Below are 14,442 nucleotides of genomic sequence, written 5' to 3' on the forward strand. Positions count from 1 at the left end.
TCCTCGTAAGACATATCTGACTGAAGCTGAAGGCTCTCATAACTGAGTATATGAGAGGGGTCTGAAACGTATTTTCTCAACATTGAGACATGAAATACGTTGTGCACTGCTGATAAAGCTGGAGGCAATGCTAACCGATATGCCACTTGACCTATCTTCTCGAGAATCTCGAAAGGTCCTGTAAATCTAGGGCATAACTTGCCTCTTTTCCCGAAACGTTTAATCCCCTTCATCGGAGATACTCGCAAAAACACATGGTCCCCTACTCGGAACTCAACATCCCTACGTTTCGGATCTGCGTAACTCTTCTGTCTGCTCTGGGAGGCAAGCATTCTAGCTTTGATCTTTTCTATTGCCTCATTGGTCCGCTGAACTGACTCTGGACCTAGGTATTTCCTCTCCCCTGTCTCATCCCAGTGGATAGGGGATCTACATTTCCTACCGTACAACAGTTCGTAGGGTGCCATCCCTATCGTACTCTGGTAACTGTTGTTGTACGAGAACTCCACTAACGGTAGGTATTTACTCCATGAGCCCTCAAAGTCCATAACACAGGCTCTCAGCATATCCTCCAATATCTGAATTGTCCTTTCGGACTGACCATCTGTCTGAGGATGGAATGCTGTACTGAATTTTAGCTTCGTACCCATTGCCCGTTGCAAACTTTGCCAAAATTTGGAGGTGAATTTCGGATCCCTGTCCGAAACTATAGACTTCGGTACCCCGTGAAGTCTCACTATTTCCCTGACGTACAGTTCTGCCAATTGATCCACTGAAAATGTTGTTCTGACCGGCAGAAAATGAGCTGATTTCGTAAATCGATCCACCACTACCCAGATGGAGTCATACATACCCGTGGTCCTAGGTAACCCGACCACAAAATCCATCGTAATGTCCTCCCATTTCCATTCTGGTAGGGTTAGAGGCTGCAACAACCCTGCTGGTCTCTGATGTTCAGCCTTGATCTGCTGACACGTGAGGCATCTCGAAACGAATTCTACCAAATTCTTCTTCATACCGCTCCACCAGAAGTACGGTTTCAAATCTTGGTACATCTTGGTGGTGCCGGGATGTAGAGAATATGGAGTAGAATGAGCCTCCTCAAAGATCTCGTTCCTCAAGTCCATACTGTTCGGGACACAAACCCTGGCTTTATACAAAAGCATTCCATTAGCTGACACTGAAAAGTCTTTGGCTTGACCAGCCAATACCTCATCTCGGATCTTCACTAACTCCGGATCTGTCGTCTGAGCAACCTTTATTCTTTCTAACAGATCAGATTGCAGCGTTAAGTTGTGAAGCTGACCTACCACAAACTCAATGCTGGATCTAACCATATCCTCTGCTAGCTGAGGTGAGATCTGAACCATGCTAGCTACTTGCCCGGGACCCTTTCTGCTCAGGGCATCGGCCACTACATTGGCTTTCCCGGGATGGTAAAGGATCTCACAATCATAGTCCTTCACTAACTCCAACCAACGCCTTTGTCTCATGTTCAAATCTTTCTGAGTAAAGAAATACTTGAGACTTTTATGGTCGGTATAGATCTCGCACTTCTCACCATACAAGTAATGCCGCCAAATCTTCAGTGCAAAAACCACTGCGGCCAATTCTAAATCATGAGTCGGGTATCGCTGTTCATAATCCTTTAACTGACGGGAGGCATAAGCGATAACCCGATCGGCTTGCATCAATACGCACCCCAAACCCTGTTTGGATGCGTCACAATAGACCACGAACTTCTCCTCGTCCGAAGGCAAAGCTAGTACCGGTGCAGTAATCAATCTCTGTTTCAGTTCCTGAAAACTAGCTTCGCATTTATCTGTCCAGATAAATCGCTGATTCTTCTTTGTAAGCTCGGTTAGGGGCATAGAAATTTTGGAGAACCCCTCCACGAACCTACGGTAGTACCCAGCTAATCCCAAAAAGCTTCTGATCTCTGTCACTGTCTTCGGTCTCGGCCAATCCCTGACGGATTCGATCTTCCCGGGATCCACCTTGATCCCGTCCTTGCCCACAATGTGTCCTAGGAAGGACACCTGAGACAACCAGAACTCACATTTCTTGAACTTGGCGTAGAGTCTATGTTCTCGAAGTCGTTGCAGTACCATCTGAAGATGTAACTCATGCTCCTCTTCTGATTGAGAGTACACGAGGATGTCGTCGATAAACACGATCACACAGATATCGAGGAAATCCTTGAATACTCTATTCATCAGGTCCATGAATGCTGCAGGAGCATTGGTTAGTCCGAATGACATAACCAGGAACTCGTAGTGTCCATACCTAGTGCGGAAAGCCGTCTTTGGAATGTCCTCCTCTCGGATCCTCAACTGATGATAACCCGAACGGAGATGAATCTTAGAAAAGACCGTCTTCCCCTGAAGCTGATCGAACAAGTCATCGATCCTAGGTAATGGATATTTATTCTTCACCGTCAGCTTGTTCAACTCTCTGTAGTCGATGCACATCCTCATAGATCCATCTTTCTTCTTGACGAACAAAACCGGGGCTCCCCAGGGTGACACACTAGGCCGAATGAACCCTATATCAAGCAACCCCTGGAGCTGAATCTTTAACTCCTTAAGTTCAGCTGGAGCCATCCTATACGGGGCTTTAGAAACCGGATCCACCCCTGGTGCCAAGTCAATCACGAAGTCAATCTCCCGCTGAGGTGGTAACCCTGGAAGTTCTTCGGGAAAAACGTCCAAAAATTCCCGAACCACGCTGATGTCCTCTGGCCGAAAGGTGTCTGGCCGAGTGGTGTCCACCACCACGGCCAGAAACCCTAAGCACCCACCGTGCAATAGTTCTCTCGCTGACATAGCCGAGATCACCGGGATCCGAGATCCCTGAACCGAATCCACAAATACGAACGGTTCTTCACTTTCCGGTTGGAAGACCACCATCTTCCTCTTGCAATCAATGCTCGCCGAATATTTAGATAGGAAATCCATTCCTAAAATAATATCAAATTCGACTAAGCTCATCTCTATCAGATCAGCGCTCAACTCTCTACCATCTATCCTGATCGGCATAGACCTAATCCACCTATTGGAGATAACCAATTCTCCGCCAGGTAACAGGGTTCCAAACCCTGATTCATATCTAACAAAGGGTCTACCCAACTTACTAAAGACTCTGGCCGCCACATAAGAACGTGTAGCCCCAGAATCAAACAGCACTGAATAAAGCGAGTCGTTAATAAGAATCTGACCTGTAACAACTGATGGGCTGGCATCTGCATCAGCCTGCGTGATGGCGAATACCCTGGCTGGAGTGGGTATCGCTGGAGCTCTCGGTGCCTCTGGCCGGAGCTGGGGACATTCCCTCTTGAAGTGCCCGGGCATGCCACAATGAAAGCATCCCTGCCCCTTGCACTCTCCCCGATGGTGCCTCTTGCAGCTAGGGCACTCGGGATAGGAGAAGCGAGTCTCATTACCACCAGGACGACTCCCTCTGTTCTGGTTCCCCCGGAACCTCTTGTTCTGACTCGAGCCGCCGGAAGCAGTGGGTGCCCTCTTGTTCTGACATGCGCCTATTCTACTATCAGGCTACTAACATGCTTCCTAACAGGCTTTTCTTTTTTCATAACTGAATAAAATAAACTACTAAAGCAATAAAGGCTTACTGAACCGTGAACCGAGCTAACTGCTGATGATGATTGTACATGTCGTGACGATCTTCGGAAGACAACCTGGCGGCTCTGATACCAAGTTGTAACACCCTAACTAATTTAGGCGTATTACGTGATTTTTAAACGTACTGTGCAGCTCGTTGCTAATCAACGAGGTTTATGGAAAAACGTGATTAATTAAAATTTTGCTTTTTCATTAAACTTATAAACCATTTTACCAAAAAGACTCGGGATCCCGATTTATAAAAATATTTACAAACGTTTTTACTATTCAACTTTTACAACAAAATAAAGTCGTCTAACGACAGTTACAAAATCTCAGCCCTGCTGTCCCGAGGATCGTACGCTCCAGGCCTAACCGCCCCGACATGTACAATCCCATAAGCTCGCTCACGGTCCATCAGCAACTGCCTTGCCTTTACCTACACATGAACGTAAACTGTGAGTCGACAGACTCAGTAAGAAAAGCATACTAATATCATACATAAAACTGACTGCCGTGTCCAACACGATACTGAGTCCCGCTACTGCCATGTCCAACATGGTACTGAGCACTACTGCCATGTCCAACATGGTACTGAGTTTTGAACGTTCAGGGGACGGTACTATTGACACGTAACAACCTGATCGGTCGAACCGGTCATACTCCGGCTGCTGGTCATACTCCAGCCTGTACCGACGTGTTACTATATCCTCCTGATCGGTCGAACCGGTCATACTCCGGCTGCTGGTCATACTCCAGCCTGTACCGACGGGATACGTCAATAGCACGGAACCACCAACCCAGTGTCAGCCTGATCGGTCGAACCGGTCATACTCCGGCTGCTGGTCATACTCCAGCCTGTACCGACGTGACAGGGTTGGGTGGTTCGAAGCCTAAATACATATCTAATGTAAACTAACAGGCTTCCTACATGCACGCTAAACATGTAATCTACATATGCATACTGTTATACTAATCTTACCTGGATTCGATTTCGGGTGTGCCGGTCAACCCGACCGGAACCGAAGCCGAACGGCGGACATCGGCTCCTAAACCATAAAAATCACAACGCTATAAGCGACATGCTAAATCACTTCCCGGGGACTAAAACTTGAAACTAAAAGTTTCCCTATCGATAAAAAGCATGGCAATACCCCTAAAAACCCAAAAACGAGGAAAACTAGGGTTCTGAAAAATCCCCCATCCGGAAGTCCGGTTGCCCAACCGGAATTCCGGTTCTGGGAAAATCTGAACCCCCATCCGGAAGTCCGGATGCTCAACCGGAATTCCGGTTCCTCGCAGGCAGCAACCAAAAATTCCCATATCTAGACCAATTCGAACCCAATTGATCCCAAACTTTCCAGACCTCCTCTATAGGTCCCAAATAACCATTCTAGAGCATCAAACCTACCCAGAAATCCCACATGCAAAATTCACCATTGAAGCTCAAGCTTTGAGTTCCAAACTCAAGCTTGAGCAAAACCAACTAAACAAGCAATCCACTAGCTTAATTCACCTTAAACTAGCATAATATTACCTCAGAAAACATTTAGAAATAACAGCAATATCACAGAACAGAAACATAACAATTTCCTTCCAAAATTCATACTTTTTCAAAGAAAACTCAAGGCTTTAACAATCTAACCTACATGCTTCTAACATAGCTTAAACAACAACAATAATCATGCTTTAAACAACTTAAATCAACAACAAAACACAGCAGAAACATCTCTCAAAAATCACATGCATTATCATCCATTTTCATCATTTTCTTCAAGGAATTTAAAGAGAAAAGAACTAGAAAACACATACCACAACAAGAGATCACTAAAGCTTGCAAACTAGGGCTTGAATCACCAAAGAAAACCAGCCCTTGCACCCCCAAGGTTCAGCCGAAAAGCAAGAGAAAAGAGAGAGAGTTTTCTATGTTTTAAACTTTCCAATTATTTTGGCTAAGTGTAAAATGAAGGAACTAAAGAATAAAGCCATATATTATTATTTAATAAATCCTTTTTCAGCCAAAAGCAATTAATTAAATAAACATTTAATTCCAATTAAAAGTCACATAAGACAAAATATCATTGGGGCAAAAAGACCATTTTGCCCCTCCATACAAAAACCACATAAAACATACTTAAGGGGTATTTTTGGGACATTCTAGATTCCCGGCCATTCCCGACATTCCCAATGTCTAAAACCCGTCCCCATATTACTAACATACTAAGTTGTGATTTCTACTGAGCCAAACGCCGCGTTCCAAAATACCGGACACCGGAAATGCGAAATAAAACTACTGATGAGATAATTATGCATATCTGAATTCCATAATAAATTATTTAAATGGCTATAAATAATTTCCTGATTAACATAAATAACTGCTAATTTCCAAATTAACTAAGCGGGCTTTACAATTAAATTATTTGAATTTAAATTATTTTAAAATACTATATTTTATTAAAATAAAACTCTATACGATTAAAATTTCATATTTATTTTTATTCGAAAAGAAAAAAAAAATTGATAAAAAGAATAAAAAAAAATAAAAAGCTTCTATTATTATCTCTACTGCCTTTCTAGATGTGAATAATGGTCTCTTCTTTCTTCTATATTCTTCTTTATTTTTTGTATATTGTGTTTGCAGCATACATGTAATTATTACGTAACTTTAAAAAACTTTGCTCCGTAAACTAATGCATATAGGATTTATTATGTAACTCAATCGTAGATGTACAACAGCAAAAACCTAATCGTATATTTTTTTGGTTAATAGGATTTATTTTATTTATTTTATTATATATAAATAAAAAGTGACCCATGAATTTCTCATAAACCATTTTATTTTTAATAATAAACTATTTTATTTTTAATATAAATAAAAAGTCAACATGAATTTCTCATAAACTATTTTATTTTTAATAATAAACCATTTTATTTTATTTTATTTTGAATATATAAAGGAATTATTAAAATATTTCGTAATATAAATGGAATACTACAGAAAGCAATTCAAACTTAAATTTTTTCCCTACATAAACAAGGGCAAGGATTTATTTGTAGTTTTTCAATGTGTTCTAAATTAAAACTATGACATATCTGATTTGTGCATTAGTCTTTAAGTTTAACGTAGTGTGGTTACCCACCCAATTTATGTATATTAGTGATTTGTTGAAATAAACTAATATATTATGGGTTTTCCCTTAATTATATTTGTGAAGACAGTCCTAGACAGTACGCTTTCTCTATTGTAAGCACTTCGACTTGTGTGCCTAAAAGGCTCTGCTTTTCTTTCTCGATTGTTTTAGAAAAATTTTGTGCGTAGTAAGAGGTTGTAACAATGGTGGCTTTTAACCTTGATTTAATTGAAGGCAGAGGTGATTCAAGTGACGTTTTCTTTTTAAATGGGTGTGATTGTAGAATATTTAATATCAGTTCAAATATTAGTAGGCTCTGCTTTTCTTTCTCGATTGTTTTAGAAAAATTTTGTGCGTAGTAAGAGGTTGTAACAATGGTGGCTTTTAACCTTGATTTAATTGAAGACAGAGGTGATTCAAGTGACGTTTTCTTTTTAAATGGGTGTGATTGTAGAATATTTAATATCAGTTCAAATATTAGTAGGATTTGTTTTATTATTATTTTATTATATATAAATAATATTTTATTATTTTATTAAATAAAAATTAAAAGTTACCCATAAATTTCTCAAAAACCAAGAATTTTAGTTATATAGACACACTTTATATAAAATATATATATCTTAATTTCATAATTCAAGTAATTAATTTTTCTAAAGTTTATTTGATGGAGTGTTTTTTTACTACTTAAATAGTGAGACAATTAGAGTTTGTAAGATATTGAATTCTCTTGATACTAAAAAAAAAATCAAATGAGTGAAAAAAAAAAAATATAAAGTAAATCACAACAATGACACGTTGAGTAATTAATAAGTGATGAAAAATAAGCAGAAAAAAATATGAATAAAAATAATAATTACTTCTCATCAATACAAATCATATAAAACTTATCAATTCTCTCCATTTTTTTTTAGTATCAAGAGAATTCAATATCTTACAAATTTTTGATTCACTTATTGAGTAATTATTTTAGGTAATTAATTTATAACAGAAAATGATTCACTTATGTATAAAAGTGAGTACTTTATTTGATTTATTTTACGTACAAAATATACTAATTGGGAAGGATATTAACGACGATTACAAGTGAAATACAATAATGACATTATTAAATGTAGTAGTAACTATAAGTGAGATACGGTGATGACATTTATTTTGAAATTATATGATGAGTTTTTAATAAATTTACGGTCTTCTTTCTGTTTTATATCTATTTGTGTCAGTATTGTTCAATTTTAATTTTTTTTACTATAATATACATTTGAAGATGTTTTGTTTTGTATATGAGAAATTATATGATGAATTTTTTTTAAAAAAAAAAAAAAACCGATAGAGTTTTCTATATAAATTTTTTTGATAAATATGCATTTTAAAATTATACACATAAAAATAAATTTAAAATTATTTTACGATTTTATTATTCAATAAATATCCATACATATAATTTAAAATGTCTATAAATAGCTGCATGCGAAGCGCAGCCTATTGACTACTTCTTTAATATTTCGAAAACAATTACTCAATAATAAAACTAATATGTGAGATTACTTAAACATATAATGTTAGAGACTGAAATTATATTGATATAATCATTTCATGCATGCAGTTATTTATAAAATTAATGTGAGATTTTGCACATAATAAGAGTATTAGGGCTCGTTTGGTACGTTGTATTAGGTCGTATTATATTGTATTGTATTATATTGAATTTGATTATATATCATATTTTTATATAATACTATATTAAATTTTAGTTTATACTAAAATATAATATATTAGGTGCCCATAAAAGTCAATAACACATATAATTTTACATAAAAATATTACATGAAATATAATTTAATATAATACTATACAATACAATACGATATAATACGGCGTACTTAATTAACGAACCCTTAATGTCATTTATTGAACTTATATATAAAAGGGAGTTTACCATGAACACCAGAATAAGACAGAAGGAGAGCATCCCACATTCATATCTAGAAGCCATACTGATTTTTGCCTCCAATATGCTTTTTGGGTATATCTAATACTCAAGCTTGGTTTTGTTCTTAGCCTTAGCTTGCCTTTTATAGGCAATAGTAACCCTCTAAGCTTGTAGCCATATAGTGTGATAAACTTATTTCTATGTATTAAAATACAGATATAGATAATGATGGAATTGGAAGTCATCAACCTTTGCTTTCTCAATTAAGCAACCCTTATATCTCTAATTATTTTATTTATTAGTCGTCTCTATCTCTTATATGTATGTAGTTAAATAATTAATTACGTTTTGTTTTCTAGAGCTTCTAATTAAGTAAAAAAAGTTATAGCATCGATGTTTGAGTTGCACATTTATCTAGCAACATCATTAATTATAGAGAAATGCTCAAGGGCACCAATGGTGCCTAGCACTTTCCTATGTGTTAATATTGCTATTGGTCCAACTAAGTATCGGATCCCATATAATTTAATATAATAGCTTTTAGGGAGTATCGCTAGCCAATCGCAACGCGACATGTCGAGAAGGTACTAAGCACTACTGGTGCCTAATAGCAATGCTCTTAATTATAGCCTATTAGAATCTCTAATAAAATGCTAAATAGATTGTATACTACTATAATTTAGTATTTTTTAATAAAAATATATGTGAAATTTGAAACATCATAAAAATTGCGATAAATTGAACACAATAAATGGAATCTTTTTTTTTTAATATATATATATATATTAATGATAGACTTTAATATATATTTTAAACATAATTATAATATATAGTGTGAATAATAATATTTTAAAATATTTAATTTATTAATTATCATTAATGATATTTTATTTTTTATGAGCAATTTGTATCTAAAATTATTATTGTGTAAGCATAAATATAAATATTATACTAAATATAATATTTGTTAATTTTTTATTTTAAGTTTGACATAATATTTATATTTTATATTGGAGATGGTGTCATTGTTAAAAAACATTAATTATAGTTCGTGATGATATAAAAAGATAAGACTTTAGGATCTAAAAAATATGGTTTAGTCTATGTATTAAGCAATTAATAATTTCAAATATATAAATATACAAAGACTTACTCTTGATGTATAATATAAGTCAATAAAAAATAAATGACTTATTTTGATGAGCCTTATTTGGTGGCATGTGGAGCCATATGCTTCACTTAATTATTCTAGAGATAAATTTGTGGTCAAACCTTTTAGGGCTTGTTTAGTACACAGTGTTATATCATATTATATAGTATTATATTAGATTGTATTGTATTGTATTAGTATTATTTTGTAAAATGTTATATTTAGTATTGTCTTGTATTAATAGGTTGTGTAAAATTATAATATATTTACAATAAACTTGACCACAATCCTAATCCCGACCTGGACTTGGTCTTGGACTCAGACCCCATCCCAGACCCCGAACCAAAGACTCGAACCCCGAACACGACCTAGACCTGGACCCACCCCAGACCCAAGACTGGAACCCTGGACCCCAGACCCAAACCTTAGACCCGACCTCGAACTTTGAACCCCAAACCCAGGTTTGACCATACCCCTGACCCTAAGTCCAAGTTCGGGTCCAGGTCTCAGTATCGGGTCCAAGTTTGGTGTCCGGGTTAGGGGTCCAAGTTTGAGTTCAAGGTCTGGGTCCGGGGTTTAGGTCTCGAATCCCAAGTCAAGTTTAGTGTTAGGGTCAGGGTTGGGGTCTGGGCTTTAAGGACGAGACTGGCTTTGGGTCCGAGTCTAGGGTTCGGGTCTGAGCTCTGAGGCGAGGCTGAGTTTGGGTCCGGGTCTAGGGTTCGGGTCCAAGATTCGGGGTCGAGGGCCAAGGTTGACCCCAGGCCCTTTGTAAATATTATAATATAAGTTAATACGAAACATTTTTTATGTATTAAATAATACGAGTCACATTGTATCAAAATATAAGATTGTAATTATTAATATAATACAATATTTTATCCAAACATAGTGTTATTTGGGTTTGGATCTAGTTTCGAAGTTTAGGGTCTCAGACCCTTTGTAAATATTATAATACAAGCTAATACAGATCATTTGTTATGTGTTAAATAATACTATTCACATTGTATTAAAATATAAGGTCGTAATGATTAATACAATATATTATTTTATCCAAACATAGTGTTATCTGTTATTTAATACAATACGAATCTTATACGATCTACCAAACGAGCCCCTAATGTATTAATTTGTATACACTTTTATATATTTTTTTTTGTAAAAAATCCACCTTAAATTTACTTCTTTTTGCAAATTCAAAATATCAGTTAACTTACCGTTAACTGACAACTAGGACTACCATTGTGTACTTATGTTATAAAAATAATTGCTACAAAAAATGAAAGAAACGAAGTTACCGAATTAGAATTTGGGTTGAGTCACGTACTAGGTTGCTCTCTTTAAGACGATCGTGACACTGCCCAGTTATGTGCAAGTAGACTATTAGCCTCGTTGTCCCCCGGATAAAAGAACCCAGTCAGAACTCTATTGCACGATAAAGGACCGTCGAAATACCACACACAAAAACTCACTATTGCTCAGAATATATATGTGATATAATAGAATGTATATATGGTATATATTTTCAGTGAAAAAGAGATGTATTTCTCCCGTTAGTTCAGATGCATTTTATAGGCAATGCACTGAAGGTAGTAACGGGAAGAAAGATATTACTGAAGGAAACGTTAGAACATTCGATTGTGGGAACGATGCTAAAAATCAGGAAGTCTCTATTTACCAATAAATCAAACACATTTTTAAAAAACTGTTTTAATTAATTAAATGAATAAAAATTTAATAAATAAATTTTCCTTAAAAAATAAAGTGACACCACACTCGCTCGCCAGCTCGGCTCGGCATGGCACGGTCGGTCAGACGGACGAACGGACAGCAGCGGCAGTGCGCGCGTACGTGTGGTGGTCCGATGTGTGCGTCCTCACCCATGCACACAAAACTGGTTACCCCTTGCGGCCCATACCCAAATCTCAAACTTTCACTATTTTATACACTTCTAATGAAGTTTTTCTATCCCATGTGGGACTCCAACCACTCACAGACTTCACTATTTATTTTTGTAAGATTTCACAAAGTTCCAACAATCCCCCACTTGAAATTTTAAAAAAATATTTTCTCGAGCAGTATCCTAAGCAATAAAATTAAGCATAAACAAAGGTATCTTTTGATTTGAACCTTTGCGTTGTGAATACAACGTAGAATATACTAGAGTGACTCGTAGTCTAGAACTCTATCTCTACGGGATGGTTGGCCTATCATGGTGTTGAAGGCCAATGGAACGTCGATTATGACGAACTGCGCAATCACAGTTCTGGTCGTTGGATTTTCTCCAACTATGAGGGGTAATCTGATATACACGATGGGCACAATGCCTTGGCCAAAGAATCCATACATTGGTTGTAGGGTGCCAAGTCGGTGAGTTGGAGCCCTATCTTTTCATATGTTGACTTGAAAAGAATGTTGGAGGAGGCTCTATCATCCACCATGCATCTTGTTACAGTCATGTTCCAAATTTGTGTAGTGATGACCAGGGAATCGTTGTGCGGGAAACTGAGTTGAGCGACATCTTCTTTTATGAAGGAAATCATGAGCTCTCCAAGCTATGGTTGCTTAGAGCCCCTTTCTTTGACTACTAGGATGTCACTTCAGGCTCGTGACGTAGTGCTCGAGCATAGCGCTCCCTGGCTTTGCTGGATTCACCTATAATGTGGGGTACGCAAATGATTACCCCTAAGTGTCCTACCCTGATGGTGGCATTGAGTCTCCGTTCTAGGCACTTGGAGCCTGAGTTTGGTCGTTCTGCACATAACGATGCAGGTCGAGATTGTTCTACCTGATCAAGTATTCAATCTCCCTCATTAAATTCTGACACTCATTGTTGTCATGGCCGAAGTCATTGTGAAATTGGTAGAACTTCGACATGTCCCTCTTTCTCAACTCCCTTTTGATTAAAGGGCTTCGTATAAGGGACTGTTCCCTGAGTGGCCATGAAGATGGCCTAAGGTTTCTCTGTCAGATGGTAAAGCAGGTATACTTCTCCTCCTTGTTCTTTTGTGGCGTGGGAGAAGTGTTAAACTTCCCCTTTTTACAACTATTTCTCCCAGAGTTATTGGTGCTGCGTTTTTTTCTAGTGTTCTTACCACTAGAAGTTTGGGCAGAGTTATTTGTGTCTGCCTGCGTGCCTAGCAGGTCATGAGACTACAGGATGTCTTGTGATTACCTGTTGTTGACATGCCCCGTCTGGGCCTGTCAGATAGCTTCTTCGAGTTTGATAAAGCCATCAGCTCTATCAAGGAACTCCTTCATGTTGTTGGTTGAGATCCTTTGAATGTCTTTCCAGAAGTTACTCAATGGGAGTATGACCCACAGTGTGGTCGTATATCAGCCCTCTTCTGTAAGGCTTTTGACCTTTGTGGCCTCGACCATGAACCTCTAGATGTAATCCTTCAAAGGTTCTCATTTTCGTTGTTTGACCTTGACATGGTCTTCTAGCTGGGATGGTACAAGCCTCAAAGATGAGAATTGAGTGTAGAATTCTTGAGAGAAGTTGGCCCAAGAATTAAACCTTCTTAGGGCCAGTTTGAAGTACCATTGTTGAGTTGATCCCAACAATGTCGTTAGGAATATGTGACATCGCACATCACCACTAACCTTCTGAAGATCGAGCTCATCTCGAAATATTTGATGTGCATTGACTGGTCTTCTCAACTGGTATATATCTTTCATACCGGCATCTTGAATTTGGACAAGGGCTAGGCATTTATGTATGCCGAGAATGGTGATCCCCTTGACCAGTCTAGTTCAAGATCTAAAGGGTTGGGACTAGCTATATCCTAAATCATGTCCCTTCGTTGGTCTAAGTGTGCTTTCACAGAAGGATATTTTGCTGTAGGGACTTGACTAACTGGCCCTCCTTGGACGGGTTGCAGATTCTAGTATGACAGGGTCTAGCAGGCCATACTCTGAGAGAGTGTATGGTGGAGGTCGGCCAGACCTGTGTTGTAATTCCCTAATCAATAGGGACGACACGTTTGTGATTTTATCAACTAGTTTATTACTAATAGATTAATTAATCATTAAAATCTGTGATAATATTAAAAACTTTACTATAATAAAACTGTAACACCCTAACTAATTTAGGCGTATTACGTGATTTTTAAACGTACTGTGCAGCTCGTTGCTAATCAACGAGGTTTATGGAAAAACGTGATTAATTAAAATTTTGCTTTTTCATTAAACTCATAAACCATTTTACCAAAAAGTCTCGGGATCCCGATTTATAAAAATATTTACAAACGTTTTTACTATTCAACTTTTACATCAAAATAAGGTCATCTAACGACCGTTACAAAAATCCCAGCCCCGCTGTCCCGAGGATCGTACGCTCCAGGCCTAACCGCCCCGACATGTACAATCCCATAAGCTCGCTCACGGTCCATCAGCAACTGCCTTGCCTTTACCTACACATGAACGTAAACTGTGAGTCGACAGACTCAGTAAGAAAAGCATACTAATATCATACATAAAACTGACTGCCGTGTCCAACACGATACTGAGTCCCGCTACTGCCATGTCCAACATGGTACTGAGCACTACTGCCATGTCCAACATGGTACTGAGTTTTGAACGTTCAGGGGACGGTACTATTGACAAGTA

General features: G+C 37.7%; 1 protein-coding gene across 1 annotated transcript in view; it reads right to left on the reverse strand.

Annotated features, from left to right (window-relative positions):
* Positions 1–8,835, reverse strand: part of LOC115714871 (BURP domain-containing protein 17-like) — a 28,684-nt gene extending 19,849 nt beyond the window's left edge. The window contains exon 1 of the mRNA XM_030643634.2: positions 8,691–8,835. Coding sequence (XP_030499494.2) covers positions 8,691–8,747 — 57 coding nt within the window. The 5' untranslated portion in view covers positions 8,748–8,835. The remainder of the gene's footprint in view (positions 1–8,690) is intronic.
* Positions 8,836–14,442: the final 5,607 nt, after the last annotated feature.

This window comes from Cannabis sativa, chromosome 4, assembly GCF_029168945.1.
Source record: "Cannabis sativa cultivar Pink pepper isolate KNU-18-1 chromosome 4, ASM2916894v1, whole genome shotgun sequence".
Lineage (NCBI taxonomy): Eukaryota > Viridiplantae > Streptophyta > Magnoliopsida > Rosales > Cannabaceae > Cannabis > Cannabis sativa.